The sequence below is a fragment of the Nerophis ophidion genome, linkage group LG10, assembly GCF_033978795.1.
Source record: "Nerophis ophidion isolate RoL-2023_Sa linkage group LG10, RoL_Noph_v1.0, whole genome shotgun sequence".
In the NCBI taxonomy this organism is placed as follows: domain Eukaryota; kingdom Metazoa; phylum Chordata; class Actinopteri; order Syngnathiformes; family Syngnathidae; genus Nerophis; species Nerophis ophidion.
The window spans coordinates 5,371,052-5,394,745 of record NC_084620.1 but is presented as its reverse complement, the minus strand read 5'-3'; the positions used below and the strand labels follow the sequence as shown (position 1 = coordinate 5,394,745).

The 23,694-nt window shown below is 39.1% G+C and overlaps 1 protein-coding gene across 1 annotated transcript; it reads left to right on the top strand.

Annotated features, from left to right (window-relative positions):
* Positions 1–484: 484 nt before the first annotated feature.
* def6c (DEF6 guanine nucleotide exchange factor c) lies at positions 485–23,008 on the top strand. The gene is made up of 12 exons (XM_061912160.1): positions 485–907; positions 5,239–5,379; positions 7,151–7,333; positions 7,545–7,775; positions 7,850–7,996; positions 9,774–9,882; positions 17,445–17,665; positions 17,745–17,852; positions 17,929–18,095; positions 21,057–21,258; positions 22,453–22,543; positions 22,651–23,008. The coding sequence occupies exons 1-12, from the start codon at positions 767–769 to the stop codon at positions 22,860–22,862; spliced, it is 1,953 nt and encodes a 650-aa protein (XP_061768144.1). The 5' UTR covers positions 485–766; the 3' UTR covers positions 22,863–23,008.
* The last annotated feature ends 686 nt before the right edge of the window (positions 23,009–23,694 follow it).

Here is a 23,694-nt window from a genome sequence, read left to right as displayed (position 1 = left end):
AGGGTGCATGCATGTATAAACTTTATTTCCTGGCGGGTGGAAACGGTACCGATTCGGTGGAACGACTGTTGAAGAGACATCTCAATTCGGTGCTGTAGGTGACAAAAAGAAATATGATGTGTTCAATTTTGTGTTTGCAATAATCCTGCTGGATGATGAAAAAATGAGATGCGGGCCACAGATGTTCCCGTGGATGCACTTTGGACACAATGTATGCATACATTTAAAACGTGTTTTAGGAAGTCAAAAAGGCCCAAAAATAAATATGAGGAGGCAGAAAAACAGTGATAAAATATGCAACAGTATCTAATCATGAAATAAATCAATGTAAGAGTGGTGCACAGTGATGTCACCAGGAATGGGTGTGTCCTGTAAAGCCTCTTATTTGCTTAATGGCTTTACACTGCAAGGAATTTAGGGAATCCACAGTAAAAATAGGTTTAATTTGGACTTTTTAAAAAAATGTTTCAACCTCGTGCTGGTTTATTGCTATTTATGAAATTATATCAAAATGTAGAGTGTATATGTTCAAGTGAAATACTTATTTGTATATATTTTTTTCATTCGTAAATAATGTGTGTTGATGTGGACTCCCCGCCTCTCCAAGTCATGCTGACTTTTTCTTCTTCTTTTTCTTTTTCTTCTTCCCAGTGCTTGTTTTGCTCTTTGCATTGCAGCCCGCCTGAGCTCTGCCCCACATTCGCCGCTGCGTCAGAGCTGGGATAGACATGTCGCTGTGTGTGTGCGTGTGAATGTGTGTGTGCGTATGTGTGTGTGCGTGCATGCTATAGGGGGGGCTCTCCTGGAAAACATGGACTTCAAATCTGAGCTGCTCAAGTCCATCTGGTACGCCTTCACCTCGCTGGATGTGGAGAAGTGTGGAAAAGTGTCCAAATCCCAGCTGAAGGTAGGCAGGAAGTTTTTAAAGTGTGTGGTGGGAAAGCGGCAGCAGGAAATCAAGGACCAAAGGGCAACATTGTGGACTAGTTTTTGTTTACGCTCCTCTTTTTTGGGGTGGACAGATTGCTACATAAATGTTTGACTACAAAATCTGCTTAAAGCCCTCACCAGCTTTTTGGAAACACAAAATTGGAAATTTTTGCAGTGAAATATAGTTTTCCTGCTTGTCAGAGTGGGAGCGCATAAATGTCAAAAGAATCCAGGGAACTTGCCAAAAGCTGTCCTGACATGTTTTGGTCACTGCTTGCCCTTGTCTATGTGTGTGTGTGTAATATTTTTATACATTTGTCATGCTCTACCACAAATACATTTGGAGGGCCATAAATACATTTGATGGTCCGAGCTCATCAAATTATAACACATAATAATGGGGGCTGTGTTAATGTAGCTTGTTGTTACAACTCTGTACACTATGGTCATAGTAGTCCTATACAGCATGCGCAAATATTTAGTACCGCTTTAAAAGGTAAAGGACACATTTCATGTACATATGATGTGTGATTGTAAATGATGTTAATGAAACTAATCCATAATAAAATCCGCTTCAAGAAAAAAAGTAGCTTTTTAATTGAAAAAAAAGCCTTTTACTCAAAATAGGGTTACTCGTTAAAAAACAACCTAGAAATTGTGTGAAAATAATACTCTTATATCCCCAAAAATGGCTTGCTCTTTATAAAAATAACTACAAAATTTAACTCAACACTAACAACCCATAAATTGGGTTATCAAAATAAGCCAGCATTTTTGGTGTGTAGGATTTGGGGGTGGGGGAGTTCGAGGATAGAGGAGTTCACTTAGCTGGCCAACACGCATGTGCATGTAGATTTTATGTGAGCTGTTGGAGAAACAAAGTAAGCAAAAAAAAAAAACGGAAAAGTGCAACAATCAAAAATACAAATTCACATTTCTTCTGTTGCTTTTTTGTGTGTTTTACTGTCACAAGTATTGGTGTACCGATACAACTTTTTCACTATCGATACTATGCCATTACAGGAACCTAAATATTGGTCGATACGGATATTAATGCATTATGATATCAGCACCAATCGTAGCAAATACTTTTACTATTTTGTTATGTGGAATGTTAGAAAAGGTTTGTTGAAGTGAAATTAGTCAAAGAAATAAATGGTAAGTGTGAAAAGCAAGAACCTAATTGTTATTAACCATGTGGAATGGATTTATGCTGTCTTTAAATTGAAGTGGAGGGCTGATGTGTTTTTGGCAACCTTAGTGGCTCACCACAACTATTCATGAAGTTAAGCTCATAGACGCAGTAAGTTGAATGATGCAGACACGTTTGTTACTGGATATTTTCTAATACGCTTCTGCCTTGGAAACTTTGTATGTGTAAGCAATAAACAACTCTAATTATTTGATATTTGTTTGTATTGACAAATGTGCTCTTTTAGACTGCAATTAGGGCCTTAATTTCATATTTTTAGCGTGTGTGCTATTGTGTGCTTAACTGATGTGTAGTTGCTAGCTCAAAGTAGCCTGTAGCCTACCGTGCTTACCTTTTGTAAATGACCTTGTGTGCTTCTTGGAGGACATTGAAATGTTAACTGGTTGTCCAGCTTTGCACAAGTAAACATTCTGCAGGACTTCTTGTATCAAAGCTCACATTTTACATGCAAGCCCAAATGTCAAATACTTTTTTCTCCTGATATCGGACCAATATCAGATTGAGACAACCCTTCACACAAGCGTGGGCAGAGCTGCTTGTTAGCGCTTTCTGGGGGTGGGGGATGGGGGGTCTCACGGAGGGATGTGCTGCCTGTTGAGAAGAGCGATACGTGCATTCAGGTTTAAGTCCTTGTGTCCTATAAGATCAGAAAAGCTGCCATATTTAAAAGCTTTTAAATCCAGCTTTTAAAAAAAGACAATCTACAGAGGTCTAATTACTCGTTATAGCGTGTTGCAAATTCGGCAACACATACCCTATTGCTGCACCTTCTTATTTTCTGGTACACCAAGTGCGCATAAATGTGTTAAGAATTAAAGTTACAACCTTTTTGAGTGCTCGAAATTGTCACAACCAGCTACAGTCATAAACAGTCCCATTTATAATGTTTTATGTGTGAGGGTATTACAAATAATATAATGACATTACATTCAATTTATATTGCGCTTTTCTAAGTACTCAATGGCGCTTTACATGAACAAAGCCGATAATAATAATAATGATAATGATATTAATACCAGTACTTTGAAATCATATTGCGCTTTTCTAAGTACTCAATGGCGCTTTACATGAACAAAGCCGATAATAATAATAATGATAATGATATTAATACTAGTACTTTGAAATCATATTGCGCTTTTCTAAGCACTCAATGGTGCTTTACATGAACAAAGCCGATAATAATAATAATGTTAATGATATTAATACCAGTACTTTGAAATCATATTGCGCTTTTCTAAGTACCCAAATACTCTTTACATCCCATGTGTCAAAGTCAAGAATGAATTATCTATGTTCGTGTACCGAGGATGTCGTAGTGGTTTGTGTTGTGGTTTGTGCAGCCCTTTGAGACACTAGTGATTTAGGGCTGTATAAATAATCATTGATTGATTGATATTGAATTAGTACTAGAAACGGCCCTCAAGCCACAGCCACCTGCTGCTGTTTTCAAAGCATCAATACTCCAGCAGTGTTGGCACAAGGAATTTTCAAAATGAGGTCCCTGGGACCCCATCAAGTCATAAAAATGGGGTCCCACAGTAAATTTTTTGGTGTCCTACTTTTTTGTAACCGTTTTGAAAACAAATAATAGATTAATGCATGGTCGTGTTAATATCTCATATTCTATATTGTGTTTTGGAAAAAGGTTGTCATAAACGTTACTTAATTCATAAAAAAATTAAAAATACAAAAGAAAACAGTTTTTATATCTTTTTAGTGAATTAGTGAATTATATTTATATAGCACTTTTCTCAAGTGACTCAAAGCGCTTTACATAGTGACACCCAATATCTAAGTTACATTTAAACCAGTGTGGGTGGCACTGGGAGCAGGTGGGTAAAGTGTCTTGCCCAAGGACACAACGGCAGTGACTAGGATGGCATAAGCGGGAATCGAACCTGCAACCCTCAAGTTGCTGACACGGCCGCTCTACCAACCGAGCTAGTTATATATTTATTCAGTTATAAACATTCATTCACTTTCTTCTTTCCTTCATGGATCAAAACTTTACCGCTGCCGGTATGTTTTTCTATATTTTTATTGTAATATTTTCAGGAGGTGTTTGTTCTATTTTTGGCCAAAGTAAGACAAAGAAAACAATTTGAAGTTGTCTTTATTCATTTTTTTATTTTATTTTTAATTACATTTTTATTGACATCTAGCATCAGACATTCCTATCCAATACATCATATTTGCACACATCATATATCTGTTGTCTGCCTTAAATGTCAAAATATTCATTTGTTTATATCCCAATGATGCCCCCCCCAAAAAAGAAAGAAACAGCATAAAAAACTAAATATTAATATTTACAGATAAATCTTTTTTTTTAAAAAGGGAAATAAACAGTAATAATAAAAAAATTATAATAATAATATAAAATTATTACTATCTGTTTATATTATTTTATTTTATTCCCGATTATTTTTAGTTTTAGTGCCATGATTTCAATAGTCCGGCTTGAGTGTGCACAGATTTTCCTCCATGCGGCTCCTGAGCTAAAATTTGTTTGACACCCCTGCTTTAGATGAACAAAGCAGAAGAATCAATCAATCAATCAATGTTTATTTATATAGCCCCAAATCACAAATGTCTCAAAGGACTGCACAAATCATTACGACTACAACATCCTCGGAAGAACCCACAAAAGGGCAAGGAAAACTCACACCCAGAAAACAACAGCAGACATCCATCCATGTAGCGCCAAATCTATTTTTGGTGGTCCCAATATATTCATGGCTGGCCGCCACAAGTAAATGAATGAGGGGAATCAATGCAGATTGTATCAAAGTGGGCACCCACATTTTTCAGTTTGTCCGTATGCAGCCCTTGTGGAGATTTGACACCCTTAGATGATCTTTGACTAGCAGTTTTGCAGTACCACCTTAACAGCAGAGGATGTTTGACTAGCAGTTGTGTTGTATATTTATGCAAACAGCAGTGCACTCCTGTTATATAGATGATCTTTGACTTGCATTTTTACAGAATAGGTCCTTGGAAAATAAATCTTTGACGACCGTAGAGCTTCTTCTTTTGTTTTTTCATTTTATCTTATGTAAATTCTCTTCTAATATTTACCACTTGTTTTTGTTTAGGTTTTGTCTCACAACTTGTACACGGTGCTTAACATTCCCCATGACCCTGTGGCACTGGAAGAGCACTTCCAGGACGATGATGACGGCCCCGTGTCCAATCATGGCTACATGCCCTACCTCAATAAATACATCCTGGATAAGGTATTCAAGTAGAATTTACTTTCAGGGATCCTCGCAGGTCAATTAGTAGACGCAATGCCTCCCAAAAAGCAGCAAGATGAAGTCACAACCAAACAATATACCCTATGTGTATATAAATAAAATAAAAAAATACAAAAATATATATATATATATATATAATATATGTATGTATGTACGTTTGTATACATATATACACACACACATATATATGTATACACACATACATATATATACATACACACACATATACAGTATATATATATATATACACATATATACGGTATATATATATTTATATATATATACATACACAGATATATATATATACATATATGTACACACATATATCTATATATATATATGAGTATATATATATAATATATACATATACACACATCCATCCATCCATCAATTTACTACCGCTTATTCCCTTTGGGGTCGCGGGGGGCGCTGGTGCCTATCTCAGCTACAATCGGGCGGAAGGCGGTGTACACCCTGGACAAGTCGCCACCTCATTACAGGGCCAACACAGATAAACATTCACACTCACATTCACACACTAGGGCCAATTTAGTGTTGCCAATCAACCTATCCCCAGGTGCATGTCTTTGGAGGCGGGAGGAAGCCGGAGTACCCGGAGGGAACTCATGCATTCACGGGGAGGACATGCAAACTCCACACAGAAAGATCCCGAGTCCGGGATTGAACCCAGGACTACTCAGGACCTTCGTATTGTGAGGCAGACGCACTAACCCCTCTTCCACCGTGAAGCCCTATATATATATATATATATATATATATATATATATATATATATATATATATATATATACATGGCGCAACACTTCCTGCTTCCTCCTAAATTGAAACTTTTGAATGGATACTCACTTTGGAAAGAGTGAGTATCCAATCACAGTCTCGTTAACATCAGGCTGCTTAGATAGGCTACTGTCAACAACTTGCGATACAATTGGCTATCGCAACTGTCTCTCAACTGTATGTTCTCAAATTCATCCGCTAACGGTCCAGATGAGTATCCGATCACAGGACGCATAAACGCCAAATTCAACCTTAGGCCAGCTAGAAGGTCTTACTGAAAACAACTGGTGATCTGATTGGCTATCGCAACTGTCTATCACTATATGTCTCCTATCGCTTACAGTGCACAGAAGCCTGCATTGTTTTGGTACAGCATGGCAACATAAGCTAGCTAAATTCTGATTGGATACACACTAAAACTAAAAACAACAGTACTGGAACGAGCATAATATGACAAGAAGAGAATATGAATAATTTAGATATTTAGGGAAAGTGAATAAAAAAGTTATTCAATCTTTAATTATGATCATGATTTCTGGTTATGTTAGGCCAGCAGAAAAGGCTTTGCTGATATATATATATACTGACCCAGAGCATTACTTTGCTTTGGAGCGCTTTCTATCAAGCATGCTTGCTTTGTTGGCATGGACATTTTCAACTTTACCCCGAGGCAGTCCAGCTGAGTCCGCTCTGAGTTTGCTTGTTTTTCAGCCCAGTGTTTGAGCCGTAGTCTGTAACTGTCCGTGACGTCATGTGCGACAAGGTATCAAAATATGGCATTTTTTGATTTTGCGTGAATCGCTATTCAATCGGTAGCGATACAAGTACAGTATACAATACCCATCCCTGTCTACAAAATGTAATTCATCATAAATGTATTTTGTTTTCATGCTATGCCACAAGCAAATAAAAAATGAGCTCTGTGTTTACATAATGATTGTGTGTGTTGCAGGTGAAAGAGGGGATGTTCGACAAGGAGAAGTTTGACGACCTGTGCTGGATGATGACCAAGAAGAAGAACTACAAGGGTCCACCAGATGGGGCGCTGCTCTCGGAGAGGAACCGCTTCAAGCTCTTCTGCTTATTTAACCTCCTGTCAGACGACCGCTACCCGCTGGTGATGATCCCAGACGAGGTACGTAAGTAGAAGAGTAAGAAATAGGATTGAACTTGATTGTTGGTCACCATCTCCAAGCATGAAGGACGTCTTTTATAAACACCAGTGAGTTAATGAGGCTCTTCCTTCCTGCAATTTCCCACTTCCTGTCAACCAAAGACAAATATAAACTTAAAGAGGTCAACATTCACAAACATAATAATGCTTATTATTGTGTTCTATGCTAAAGGTGGAGTATCTGCTCAAGAAAATAAGCACAGCCATGAGCCAGGAGTGGGACGGGAAGCCGCTTGAGGACCTCACTTCCCAGAACCCGGCCATGCACGAGGAGGGCCTGTCCGTGTGGAATTTCCTGGAGCACATGGACGCCGGCCGGCTGCTTCGGGTCACCAGCGCCGAGGCCTTCAGTCTGGCCTTAAATGAGGTCTTCCTGGAGATGTACCACAACGTCCTGAAGAGGGTGGGCGAAATGTCAAGCCACCTCTGACCTTGCAGACAAAAATGGTAAACTAATCTTGTTGTTAAACCGGCCAGGGCTACATGTGGAAAAAGGGACACGTGCGGCGCAACTGGACGGAGCGCTGGTTTGTGCTAAAGCCGTCGTCCATGGCGTACTACGTCAGCGAGGACCTGAAGGACAAGAAGGGCGAGATCAAGCTGGACAAAACCTGCGTGATTGAGGTCAGTCCAATCTTTATCGCGCCAAGACACATTTTAAATTACTAAGAAGCAGGCCATGACTTCCTGTGTTGTATGCATGGCAACAGGTGAATACGCAGGTTAATTACGTACCTTCTGCCATCTGTGGAAGAGTATTGAATTGTTCCGGCAGTCACTGACATACAGTACCTAGGTATTTCTTGCAAATAAAGTGAATTATTTTCCCGTGGCACACCTGATAATTGCTCACAACAGTATTTCCCACAGATCGATAATTTGTGGTGGTATTGGCATGGCCAGGGGTGTCAAAATGACATTATCGTATAATTTGCATAATTGGCAGTGGCCCATGTACTATTTTTTTTTTTATTACTATAATAGAAAACCGGCAAGAAATTTTTTTTACTCATATTATTCCGGAATTTGGTTTGGCAGAAAAGTAAAGAATCTTTAAAATTAAAGATGAACTTCCAATAAAGGTACTGTAAAACTAAGCACACAAAGAAAGTACATTAATTTCCACATTTAGGAATCATTGTATACCAACGATACGGTTTGGTATGAGCTGAAAAAAAAGCAATGCAACCATATAGGATGAAGGATTGTTTTTTTGCTTTCAGCTTAATGCTAACATACAATGGACAACCCCATTGACAGGCTAATAACAATTAGCATTGTGATGGTTTTACACTTTAACAAATGTGATTTAGATGGAACAAAAGTGGCATAAAACAGCAAATGCATTTTTACCAACAAGCATATATATTTTTTAAATTTTTCTGAAGGAACTCTCCTGAAGGAATAAATAAAGTACTATCTATCTATCTATAGTCACCAAACTCTGTTGAAACAAATACTGAAAGCTAACTTAGTCCTACTAGGCCAATATGCTGTCTGTTTTTTTTTTAATCTAATTTCAAAACAGTACTTTGTGAAACATGACTGGCTGAAAATGACAGCACATATACAGTGGGGCAAAAAAGTATTTAGTCAGCCACCGATTGTGCAAGTTCTCCCACTTAAAATTTAAAAGTTATATTTTGGTTTCATCTGACCACATGACATTCTCCCAATCCTCTGCTGTATCATCCATTTATCCATTTTGGTATAAACTCAACTCGTCGTGTTTGGAGGAACAAAAATACTGAGTTGCATCCCAAGAACACCATACCTACTGTGAAGCATGGGGGTGGAAACGACATGCTTTGGGGCTTTTTTTTCTGCTAAGGGGAGAGGACGATTGATCCGTGTTAAGGAAAGAATGAATGGGGCCATGTATCGTGAGATTTCGAGCCAAAACCTCCTTCCATCAGTGAGAGCTTTGAATGGTTCACCAAATACTTATTTTCCACCATGATTTACAAATAAATTCTTTAAAATTCCTACCATGTGAATTCCTGGATTTTTTTTTCACATTCTGTCTCTCACAGTTGAAGTGTACCTATGATGAAAATTACAGACCTCTGTCATCATTTTAAGTGGGAGAACTTGCACAATCGGTGCCTGACTAAATACTTTTTTGCCCCACTGTATATTACATGGAAGATCAAGCATTACCTTATTTTTTCGCAAAAATCAGAAAAAACTAGAGGGGTTACAATTTGTTTTACTTGTGGTGGCCCTAAATTTACCTTTTGCGGCCAGCAACACGTATATTTATATTTCAGACACACTGCACACTATCCTCATATCCCGTCCAGCGAATTGCTTCCCTGTATCCTTCCGATGGTACTAAATACAAGCTACAGTATGATGTACCTTAGTTGCTCATATTTTTATCCTCCTCTTGGAATTCCAGCCAATTCCAGACCGAGAGGGAAAACGTTGTTTGTTTTGTGTGAAAACCCACAACAAAACCTATGAGATGAGCGCCTCAGACCAGAGACAGAAGGTGGAGTGGATCCAAGGTGCGTAGACGTTCGCAACATTTTCCCTCATTATAGTGGAAGCCGCTTATGTTGACCAACTTGTCAAGTCGTGCTCTAGCATGTTGTTATTACTTCTTTGAGAAAGTGGTCCGCTTAAGTCAACATACATGATGATAGCTTTGTGAAAACTGTTCCCTACATTGTGTTTTGTATTTTAATTTCTTTTAACTATTTTAAGAAGTCCATTTATTGTATATGTGCATATATTTTATGTTGTACGCTAAAGCAGTGGTTCTCAAACTTGAAGTACCAACTTTCAAAAACTGGGCTCACCAAGTACCACCATAATCAACATTAAAATAAATGTATTTTCATTTATTTATTTATTCATTAGGACAATGTCAAATTACATAATGCATAAAAGCAGAGATGCTTGTCCCAGACTGTACTTTAGTAGCTAATCTGTAGTCCTGAGGGGGAGGGACAAAGTGCATGATAAATACAGTGCAAGTTAAAACACTATTCAAATGCATCATCTAAATATCACACATACATACATACATACTAAAAACCCCAAAACAGTTGTGTAAATCCTATATAAAAACAGAATACAATGATTTGCAAATTCTTTTCAACCTATATATGTGGGTTCTTCCGAGGATGTCGTAGTCGTAGTCGTAGTGGTTTGTACAGTCCTTTGAGATATTTGTGATTTAGGGCTATACAAATAAACATTGATTGATTGATTGATATATTCAGTTGAATAGACTGCAAAGACTAGATATTTCATTTTCGAACTGGAAAACGTTTTTTTTTTTTGCAAAGCATTAACTTAGAATTTAATGGCAGCAACCCATCGCAAAAAAAGTTGGCACAGGAGCATTTTTACCACTGTGTTACATGGCCTTTCCTTTTAACCACACTCAGTAAACATTTGGGAACTGAGGAGACCAATTTTTGAAGCTTTTTCAGGTGGAATTCTTCCCATTCTTGCTTGATGTACAGCTAAAGTTGTTCAACAGTTCGGGGTCTCCTGTGTCGTATTTTACGCTTCATATTGCGCCACATATTTTCAATTGGAGACAGGTCTGGACTACAGGGAGGCCAGTCTAGTACCCACACTCTTTTACTACAAAGCCACGCTGTTGTACCGTGCAGAATGTGGCTTGGCCTTCCATCCATCCATTTACTACCGCTTGTCCTTTTTGGGGTCGCAGCATTGTCTTGCTGAAATAAGCAGGGGTGTCCATGACAAAGACGTTGCTTGGCTGGCAACATATATTGCTCCAAAAACTGTATGTACCTTTCAGCATTAATGGTGCCTTCACAGATGTGTAAGTTACCCATGCCTTGGGCACTAATACACCCCCATGCCATCACAGATGCTGGCTTTTCAACTTTGCGTCTATAACAATCTGGATGGTACTTTTCCTCTTTTCTCCGGAGGACACTACATCCGCAAATTCCAAAAACAATTGGAAATGTGGACTCGTCAGACCACAGAACATGCATTGTGTTTGTGTCGAGTGACCAAGTGGTTTGAGTTAATCACCCTCCAAAGAGCACAGTCGTCCCTCGTTTATTGCTGGGAGTTAAAGCATAAAAAAACCTGTTTACGACCTTTTAAATACGTTCCGTAGAGTCTTCCTGACATGAAATGACCTTAGAAAATACTGCAACTTGTTCAATGATGATTGTAATCTGCTGTGCGGTACAGTGCCTTACATTTCTTAATTTAAGTTAATTCAGCCATTTGTATGCTTGAAAATGCTTAATTTAGGCCAAAATGATGGAAAAAAATATGCTTGTATATGCATATGTTTGACTAATGAAATGCTATATTCAAACATGAATCACAGAGGAACTGCAATATGATTTTTTGATAAATAGTCATTAGAAAGTGAAGCCTAAAATTTTGCAGCTAGAAGTGTTAAGGGGCGACTGTATTGGGGGTGTTGGTATCCTGCCTGTAGAGGGCGCCAAAAGTAACCTGACTCGCCATATCCTTGCAGTTCACTGAGCTCTACAAGGATCTGGCGAGAGTCAGGTTACGCCAAAAGAGCTCTGAGCAAAATAAAAATCTATCTTTATTTTCCGCCTCATCCTTAGGGCGCCCCCTTGAGAAAACTGCTTATGATCCCACACTTAAAACTGCCACTGGCTATAACATAACTGCAGCATAATTGCACAGCATTATAATGTGCACTCTATTACTTCCTGTTCAGTGCAAAACAAGCTTCAAAATAACAGCATGGCAGTATTTGTTTATTTTTTAGTCTCTGGGTGTCCAAACTTTTTCCACTAAAAATGAAAGCATGCGAGCGCCCATTTTGATATTTTTCATTTTCAAAACCAATGCAGTTATGGTGAAAGTTAAAGATCCCAGAGACCTAAAAGTGTCTCAGACATCAAAGTGTTCAAATTAAATAATTTATTAAAACACTTAAATATTTATCAATTGCCATAACATTATAAAACATTTGATCTTATCTGCCCTTTTTCCAAGTAATCCCATATTTTTTTTATGGCAAATTCCACACAATATGCAAAGTTAAATTTTTGATGTGAAGTAACGGGAGCCTTAACTAGGTAAATAATACAAAATAGATTTTGATTCATTTCAATTTTTTTTTTAATAATGACAGTTTAAAAAATACCATAAAGATCTTGGTGATCCAAAAGACCCTCACTCATACAAATGTAAAAAATAAGTCATATATCGATATATATTATGTTTACATTAAACACTTAAATCTCTACATTAACTTCAGATTTATCAGTTGATCATACGTTTTTTATTATTTTTTGAGAAAAATAAAAAGGTAAAAAGTAAAGAGCATTTCTTAAAAGCTAAAAATGCCTGCATGGGAGCTTTCAATATTGCAACTTTTTCTCATTAGATTTCACCTGTTTGCTCTTTTATTCCACTTTTGAATGTTTTTTTTTGTAATAGTATTTTTTAAATGTGCCACAGGGCCGGTAAAAAATTAGCTGCGGGCTGTACTTTGGACCCCCCTGATTCAGTCATCTATTTTTAATTACAATTTGTTAGCCAACAAAAGAAAGATTTGCACATTTTCCCAGCTTTATTGTCATTTGTTTCAAGTTTCATGAATAAATTAGTGCAGAAGCAATGTTGGAAGAGAGTGTAAAATATTGTCAACGGAAGGACGATGAGGTGGGATCACTGCGCACAAATCTGCTTTTTATTGGTGTCTACAAAACAGCCGTGTACACAACAGAACCTTACATCAAGACAACCACACTGCAATGCGGCCAACACTCTCTTGGTCTGACTCTAACGAGCAGGCAAACACTACTGCCCCCATTTGCCCACCATGAATCACAGCTAAGAACCATACAATACTGCCATAGGTGTAAACATTAGGGATGTCAAAAGACTAAAATAATTGATCGCGATTAATCGCCTTTTAAAAGTGTACCTTATTCAAATGTACACCCTTTGCTCTAATGACGGCTTTTCACACTCTTGGCATTCTTTCGATGAGCTTCAAGAGGTAGTCTCCAGAAATCATTTTCACTTCACACGTGTGCTTAAAGCTAATTGAAGGAATACCAAGAGTGTCCAAAACAGTAATCAAGGCAAAGGGTGGCTATTTTGAAGAAAATAGAAAATAAAATATGTTTTTAGTTATTTCACCTTTTTTTGTTAAGTGCAAACCTGATTGATTGATACTTTTATTAGTAGATTGCACAGTACAGTACATATTCCGTACAATTGACCACTAAATGGTAACACCCCAATAAGTTTTTCAACTTGTTTAAGTCGGGGTCCACGTTAATCAATTCATGGTACAAATATATACTATCAACATAATACAGTCATCACACAAGTTAATCATCATAGTATGTACATTGAATTATTTACATTATTTACAATCCGGGGGGTGGGATGAGGAGCTTTGGTTGATATCAGAACTTCAGTCATCAACAATTGCATCAACAGAGAAATGTGGACATTGAAACAGTGTAGGTCTTACTTAGTAGGATATGTACAGCCAGCAGAGAACATAGTGAGTTCACATAGCATAAGAACAAGTATATACATTAGAAGTACATTTGAGTTGTTTATAATCCGGGGAGATGGGATGTGAATGGAGGAGGGTATTAGTAAAGTGTTGAAGTTGCCTGGAGGTGTTGTTTTAGAGCGGTTTTGAAGGAATATAGAGATGCACTTACTTTTATACCTGTTGGGAGTGCATTCCACATTGATGTGGCATAGAAAGAGAATGAGTTAAGACCTTTGTTAGATCGAAATCTGGGTTTAACGTGGTTTGTGGAGCTCCCCCTGGTGTTGTGGTTATGGCGGTCATTTACGTTAAGGAAGTAGTTTGACATGTACTTCGGTATCAAGGCGGTGTAGCGGATTTTATAGACTAGGCTCAGTGCAAGTTGTTTTACTCTGTCCTCCACCCTGAGCCAGCCCACTTTGGAGAAGTGGGTTGGATTGAGGTGTGATCTGGGGTGGAGGTCTAAAAGTAACCGGATTAGCTTATTCTGGGATTTTTGGAGTCTAGATTTGAGGGTTTTGGAGGTGCTGGGGTACCAGGAGGTGCAAGCGTAATCGAAGAAGGGTTGAATGAGAGTTCCCGCTAGAATCCTCAAGGTGCTTTTGTTGACCAGAGAGGAGATTCTGTAGAGGAATCTCGTTCTTTGGTTGACCTTTTTGATCACCTTGGTTGCCATTTTATCACAGGAAAGATTAGCCTCTAGAATGGAACCTAGGTAGGTGTTCATGCTTTCAGTGACAATCTACAATGTACAATGTATTCAACAACATTTTTGTGAATCTATATAGATTATAAATTAAATTGGAAACTGTACATAAATATCCATCCATCCATCCATCCATCATCTTCCGCTTACAAAGATGGCAAAAATTATTGCTATGTTACATAAAATTTAAAAATTCTGTAAATCAAAAGGCTCTTAACATGTTATATAATTATTTCATACTCCCATGTCTTAATTATTGTGTTGAAATCTGGGGTAACAATTACAAATCAAAAATCAACTCTATGTTCTTAATTCAAAAGAAAGCTATTAGAATTGTAAATTATGCGGATTATTATGACCATACCAATGCTCTCTTTATTAAATTAGAAACATTAAAACTGCACGATCTTGTTGACCTCAATACTGCGATTGTGACGTATAAACCTCATAAGCACATGCTGCCTGGCTGTCTACAGGAGAGGTTCAAACCTCAGGAGAGTCCATATGACCTCAGAGGTTCAGCTGTCTTTCAGAAAGCAAACATAATAACGAGCCTAAAAAGTATATGTGTTTCTGCCAGGGGGGTTCATCTGTGGAAAAGTTTGGATGATTCCTTAAAATGTTCCAGTTCCATTCACACATTTTAAAAAACACTTTGAGACTAATGTCTTGGAAAAATATATTACACTTGAATCAACACTTTAGTTAATACTATGACCAACGTTAATTACAAACTAAATGTGGGAAGTAAATAATAATTTAATAATGAAGTATAATTGTTTGTATATAGTATATAATTGGTACAAAGGTTTAACATGTGTACAAGGATATTTCACATGTCTTTACTGTGTACATAATTGAGCAGTGTTTATGTTGTGTACAAGGTGTATTTATAATATGTTGTGCAAAGGAAATTTCATATTTTTAGGAAGCTCATCTTGTGTTTGACATTGTTTATAGAGTTAGGCGCAATAAGTGTTCAACTTCAGCCTAAACACGTTCGGTCTGCAACATTTTCAACTTATGAATGTACAACTGTTTAATTATTTAAAACTGTTTGTTTATTTTGTTGACCACTGACCGAAGAAAAAAATAATAAACTAAACTGATAAAAAACTTTAGAAAAGCAGCAAGGAACTCTGGTGATAACTCACCTCACAGCGACAGTAGATGGAAAAAACGTTTGTCTCGTAGAGAGAGCGACTTGCCAGGGGGCTTCCAAGCTAAACTTTCATTCATTAATTATCAATTTTTCGTTGTTTATTTCTGCTCTCTATTTGTTCTTGTGACTCAGCATGACTCAAGTTGGAAGGCCGCTGCTTTTCCAGCGCTACAGCATGGACTTAGTTAGCGTCACGCAGGTCGCATGTTAATTACATGACAAACATATAGTGCTGTTAAAGGAAACGTTTGTTAACTCATTTAACTTTCCTCGTAAAAATCTTTTATCGCCCATTCTCCTTATCAATTATAAAAGTTAAAAGTTAGAGTACCAATGATTGTAACATACACACTAAGTGTGGCGAAATTATTCTCTGCATTTGACCAATCACCCTTGATCACACCCTGAGAGGTGAGGGGAGCAGTGAGCAGCAGCGGAGGCCGCGCCGGGGAATCATTTTTTGTGATTTAAAGGCCTACTGAAACCCACTACTACCCACAACGCAGTCTGATAGTTTATATATCAATGATGAAATATTAACATTGCAACACATGCCAATACGGCCTTTTTAGTTTACTAAATTGCAATTTTAAATTTCCCGGGAGTTTTTTTGGGGGAAAACGTCGCGTAATTAGAACGTGTACGCTTGACGTCACGGGCTGTTAGGAATATGAGCGCTGCGCACACACACAGCTAAAAGTCGTCTGCTTTAACTGCATAATTACACAGTATTTTGGAGATCTGTGTTGCTGAATCTTTTACAATTTGTTCAATTAATATTGGAGAAGTCAAAGTAGAAAGACGGAGTTGGGAAGCTTTAGCCTTTAGCCACACAAACACACGGTGATTCCTTGTTTAAAATTCACGGAGGTGAAACTTTACTATGGATCAGAGCGGACATGGATCCCAACCGAATGTCAACCAGCAGGTTTCGGTGAGAAAATTGTGGTTAAAAAGTCGCTTCTTACCGGATATCAGCTGAGCTTGTGCCGCCAATACAGCTGCCGTCAACTTCCCTGAGGCACTGCGCCAACCCCCGGCCGTGGAGACACCCTTCCGACTATCAGGTACTGTTAACTCACTAAAATACAAGCAATACGATAGAAAGATAAGGGATTTCCCAGAATTATCCTAGTAAATGTCTCTAAAAACATATTAATCCGTCTCAATGCAATCGCGTTTTTTTGCTTTTTTTTCTAGTCCGTCGCTATCAATATCCTCAAACACGAATCTTTCATCCTCGCTCAAAATAATGGGGAACTTGTCGTTTTCTCGGTCCGAATAGCTGTTTTCGTTGGAGGCTCCCATTAAAATCAATGTGAATATGTGAGGAGCCATCAAACATGTGACGTCATCTTCTGCGACTTCCGGTAGAGGCAGGGTTTTTCCCCAGTTGCAAACTTTATCGTGGATGTTCTCTACTAAATCCTTTCAGCAAAAATAAGGCAATATCGCGAAATGATCAAGTATGACACATAGAATGGACCTGCTATCCCCGTTTAAATAAGAAAATCTCATTTCAGTATGCCTGTAACCCCCAATTCCAACCCTCGATGCTGAGTGCCAAGCTGGGAGGTAATGGGTCCCATTTTTATAGTCTATGGTGTGACTCACAACCTACCGATCTCAGGGCCGACAATCTAACCACTACCCACTGTATTCAGTTATTTTGCACCTTTTGTTGAAAATGTGTTGTGTCCAGCTATCCAGACGGCCCTGCGCCTCCAAAGCGAGGCCAAATCGTCGCTCCACTGGGAGCTTAAGGCCAAGAGGCGGGTCCAGCGGGAGCACAGCCAACGGGAGCGCAGCCACAGCGCCCGCAGCAGCTGCAGCAGCCAATCGGAAGACTCCAACACGCTGGAAATGGAGAGGGTGGAACGGGATAAGGACCGTCAGGATCTGGAGATAGAGAGCATCATACAGGTGGGTTGGAGACACTTGATTAGGAACCCCCTGATGCAATATGACTGTGAAGGTTAAGAGTGGCGCTTTGTCCACGCAGCACGCACGCGAACTGGAGACCCGGCGGAGGGAGGCGGACGAGAGGGAGAGGAGGAAGCAGAGGGAGGTGCAGATGGAGCTGGAGAGACAACTCAAAGAGGCCCAGATGGTGACACAGCAGCTTCAACCTTCCACAGATTTCCGGGCTTTGGTGGAAAAAAAAACGTTCGCTGTCTGTGTTCCAGATGAGAGAGAGCATGAGAGCAGAGATGCAGGAGCGAGCTAAGGAGGCCGAGCATCAGCGACAAAGAATCCAAGAGCTCGAATTGACCCAGAGGAAACTGGAGGCTGCGCTCAACATGGAGATCCAGGCGCGAATGGAGGAGGAGAGGGCCCGGCAAGAGCTGGAGAGGTCACACACATGCACAGCCATGGCCGTAACTACCCTTGAGGACACCGAGGTCATGTCCTCGGTATTTTATCTCAGTGACAAAACAAAGATGATATAAGCACATCGTGTGCGCTGTACAACATTGTGCGGTATATCCTCACCCAATGTACAAACCCCGTTTCCATATGAGTTGGGAAATTGTGTTAGATGTGAATATAAACAGAATACAATGATTTGCAAATCCTTTTCAACCCATATTCAGTTGAATATGCTACAAAGACAACATATTTGATGTTCAAACTGATAAACTATTTGTTTGTGTGCAAATAATTATTAACTTTAGAATTTGATGCCAGCAACACGTGACAAAGAAGTTGGGAAAGGTGGCAATTAATACTGATAAAGTTGAGGAATACTCATCCAACACTTATTTGGAACATCCCACAGGTGTGCAGGCTAATTGAGAACAGGTGGGTGCCATGATTGGGTATAAAAACAGCTTCCCAAAAAATGCTCAGTCTTTCACAAGAAAGGATGGGGCGAGGTACACCCCTTTGTCCACAACTGCCTAAGCAAATAGTCAAAGAGTTTAAGAACAATGTTTCTCAAAGTGCAATTGCAAGAAATTTAGGGATTTCAACATCTACGGTCCATAATATCATCAAAAGGTTCAGAAAATGTGGTTGAAATCACTCCACGTAAGCGGCATGGCCGGAAACCAACATTCGATCCCTCAGATGGCACTGTATCAAAAACTGACACCAATCTTTAAAGGATATCACCACATGGGCTCAGGGACACTTCAGAAAACCACTGTCACTAAATACAGTTCATTGCTACATCTGTAAGTTCAAGTTAAAGCTATACCATCCAAAGCGAAAGCCATTTATCAACAACATCCAGAAACGCCGCCCGCTACCCTGGGCCCAAGATCATCTAAGATGGACTGATGCAAAGTGGAAAATTGTTCTGTGGTCTGACGAGTCCACATTTCAAATTGTTTTTGGAAATATTCGACATCGTGTCATTCGGACCAAAGGGGAAGCAAACCATCCAGACTGTTATCGACGCAAAGTTCAAAAGCCAACATCTGTGATGGAATTGGGGTGTATTAGTGCCCAAGGCATGGGTAACTTACACATCTTTGAAGGCACCATTAATGCTGAAAGGTACATACAGGGTTTGGAACAACATATGTTGCCATCTAAGCGCCGTCCTTTTCATAGACACCCCTGCTTATTTCAGCAAGACAATGCCAAGCCACATTCAGCACGTGTTACAACAGCGTGGCTCCGTAGTAAAAGAGTGCGGGTACTTTTCTGGCCCGCCTGCAGTCCAGACATGTCTCCTATCGAAAATGTGTGGCGCATTATGACGCGTAAAATACCACAGCGGAGACACCGGACTGTTGAACGACTGAAGCTCTACATAAAAAAAGAATGGGAAAGAATTCCACTTTCAAAGCTTCAACAACTAGTTTACTCAGTTCCCAAACGTTTGAGTGTTTTTAAAAGAAAAGGTGATGTAACACAGTGGTGCACATGCCCTTTCCCAACTACTTTGGCACGTGTTGCAGCCATGAAATTGTAAGTTAATTATTATTTTCACAAAAAAAAAATAAAGTTTATGAGTTTGAACATCAAATATCTTGTCTTTGTAGTGCATTCAATTGAATATGGGTTGAAAAGGATTTGCAAATCATTGTATTCCGTTTATATTTACATCCAACACAATTTCCCAACTCATATGGAAACGGGGTTTGTACGATCTTTGGTGTTGCACAGCCCGTTACAACTCCAACAACGTAACGCAATGAAGTCCACTTTTACTTCAACAGAAATGAAACATAACATTAACACTGAATCAAACTGATGTAACTAATGTTGGTTTCACCTGAATGAAATTGGTGTGAAATACAGTCGGTATAACAAAGTTGTCGTGTCTGTCAGGTGCTGCCCCGCCCTAAACGCAGAACACACACTCTGTGTAGGGCTTTATGATCAGTTAAGGTTGCGTGAGGAAGCACATTAAAATGTTAATTATTGAAATAGTTTTAACACCAACCTTTCCTGACCACATGATGCTCCTTACTGATTATAATATGAACACACTTTTTTTTTTTTTTACATCCAGTGGCAGCTGTCAATAGTACTTGCTTTACAAAGCAAAAGCTCTTTGGTTCAAAACTCGGCCGTAGCGAGGATTTTGATACGGTTTTTAAATTTAAGTGCTAATTAAGATTTAATGATGTTAAAATTGTGTAATATATACAGTACAGGCCAAAAGCTTGGACACACCTTCTCATTTCAATGTGTTTTTTTAATTTTTCAAGACTATTTACCTTGCAGATAAGTGAAAACTATTTCAGGCGACTTCCTCTTGAAGCTCATCAGGAGAATGCCAAGAGTGTGCGTAAAAGTAATCAGAGCAAAGGGTGGCTATTTTGAAGAAACTAAAATATAAAACATGTTTTCAGTTATTTCACCTTTTTTTTGTTAAGTACATAACTCCACATGTGTTCATTCATAGTTTTGATGCTTTCAGTGACAATCTACAATAGTCATGAAATTGAATGAGGTGTGTCCAAACTTTTGGCCTGTACTGTATTTATAACACAGTTTTAACATCATTAAAACATACATTTAAAAAACGTTTGTTTTTAAATGTATGTTTAATAAATAAACATAATATTTGATCCTCAATAAACAATAATAAAAGCATTAATTTAGGTAGAACTATCATGTTATTTTTGAAAATCAGCATGATTTTCTAAGAGTCCATTTTATTTAATTACCGAGCTGCTAGGATACTCATGAGCTTCTCTCAGACCACCATTTTTTGACCTCGGTGTTTGTCAAATCCTAGTTACGGCCCTGTGCACAGCCACAATTTTTTCTTTCTATCCATATTTATTTTAGATACTGTGAACAAATTTAGTTTTATCATGTGCAAAAATATTCGAAATGGGGTCTTGCTCTCCAGGCTGCTCCAAGCTGAGGAGGAAAAGAAGCAGCAGTTCCAGCTCCTCCAAGAGCAGCAGAGGGTCTTGCACAGGTTCAGCCCCGTGGAGGACGGGGTCCCCGATGACGATTTGGACCACCACGCCCCCTCCGCCCTGCACTCGGCCTCCCAAGAGCTCCAGGATCTGCGGGCGTCCCGTCAGAGGAGCCACCAGCACCTGGAGGTGAGAACTCCTTGGCTCGACCACATTTTGGCATTCTTTAAAGGCCTACTGAAACCCACTACTACCGACCACGCAGTCTGATACTTTATATATCAATGATGAAATATTAACATTGCAACACATGCCAATATGGCCGGTTTAGTTTACTAAATTGCAATTTTAAATTTCCCGCGAGGTATCCTGTTGAAAACGTAGCGGAATGATGACGCTTATGTTGACGCGTGCTTGTGACGTTCTTGGTTGGAGCGGACATATCAGCCCAGCACCACTCACGTCTAAAAGTTGTCTCTTTTCATCGCATAATTACACAGTATTTTGGACATCTGTGTTGCTGAATATTTTGCAATTTGTTCAATTAATAATGGAGATTAAAAAGAAGAATGCTGTTGGTGGAAAGCGGTGGATTGCAGCCGCCTTTAGCAACCGAAACACAGCCGGTGTTTCTTTGTTTGTTGTGAAGCTTTAACACAGAGCGGTCAAGCGAACATGTTTCTCTACCACATGTCAAACAATTGTGATATTAAGTCTGCTCTTACCGGAGACTTGAGTGGATTATGCGACCTCCTCCTGCAGCTGTCAAAAAGGCAGCTGTAATCTTGGCTCCTCCATTGGCTTCTCTCAGAGACACTGGCGTTCACCGCAGCCCTCTGACTTTCAGGTATGACTTTATGATCTCACTAAAACACTATTAACACAATAAGCAGATAAGGGATTTTCCAGAATTATCCCAGAAAATGTGTCTAATAAAATCTGAATCGCTCCCACTACCGCCGCCTGGAGCTGTCGCCCTTTCTTTTTTCCCCTTTTTTTTTTTAGTGCTTCACTCTAACTTTCCTCATCCAGGAATCTTTCATCCTCGCTCAATTTAATGGGGAAATCGTCGCTTTTTCAGTCCGAATAGCTCTTGCTGCTGGTGGCTATGATTATAAACAATGTGAGGATGTGAGGAGCCCTACAACCCGTGACATCACGCGCACATCGTCTGCTACTTGCGGTACAAGGCAAGGTTTTTTTATTAGCGACCAAAAGTTGCAAACTTTATCGTCGATGTTCTCTACTAAATCCTTTCAGCAAAAATATGGCAATATCGCGAAATGATCAAGTATGACACATAGAATGGACCTGCTATCCCCTTTTAAATAAGAAAATCTCATTTCAGTAGGCCTTTAAATTTGCATTTCTCGGTCGCCGCAGGAAGTCCAGGAAAAGCTTAGGAACGCCAGCCAACATGTTCGCCACTGGAACGTCCAACTAAACCGCCTGATGAAGCCCATCTCCCCTGGAGGTGATGTACACAAACACACACACATGCACACACACACACACACACACACACTTACACACCTCTTTGCCATTAAGGTGACATATATTTTATTTATGTTTTTTTCTTAGAACGATTAGAAAGTCGGCTCTCCTCGAAACACACGTGTCCCAAAAAGGAAGGCGCTCTGGCCAGCAACGAGTTCATCTCCAAGTTCAAGATCAGAGCCGGCCCGAATCGCCGGACGCCCGAGTACGACGAAACACTGGAGGAGCAAATCGAGGCAGCCAACCTGTCGAATGATTCAGACGACACGCCGGAAGAATCCAATGGATCGATATGATTTCCAATTGTCAGATATTTACTGAAATAAACATTGTGTGGTATTTATAGTGACATACAGTATGTGACATCACCATTACAATGAACACATTTGACAAATTTGATCCATCACTTTTTTTTCATAATAAAATGTACGGTTAATTATTAGGACTTCTTGGTTTTTTATGTTTTCATTTGCAAAACCCACTTGAATCATCAACTTTATCCCAAAATTTCACTCAGTGATGACATTTACACATTGATTTTGTATTATGAATGAATATGAATATATCAGCAATACAAAAATATTAGCGCTTTTTGCTATGCTTATCACTTATTAACTGTAACATTTTATACACAATGAATATTTGGAGCTGTAATAGAAATAGACAATTAGATATGTCATGCCCTTTTAGCAGCAAACTTATGCCAATAGTTAAGTTAAAGTTAAAGTACCAATGTTTGTCACACACACACTAGGTGTGGGGAAATTTGTCCTCTGCATTTGACCCATCCTCTTGTTCATCCCCTGGGAGGTGAGGGGAGCAGTGAGCAGCAGAGGTGCCATAATATTTTTTTGTGATTTAACCCCCAATTCCAACCCTTGATGCTGGGACCAAAGAGCCAACATAATATTAAGTTAAAGTTCCACTGATAGTCACACAAATGCTAGGTGTGGATGAAATTACCCTCTGCATTTGACCCATCCCCTTGACGAGGGGAGCAGTGAGCAGCAACGGTGGCCGTGCATGGGAATATTTTTGGTGATTTAACCCCCAATTCCAACCCTTGATGCTGGGACCAAAGAGCCAACATAATATTAAGTTAAAGTTCCACTGATAGTCACACAAATG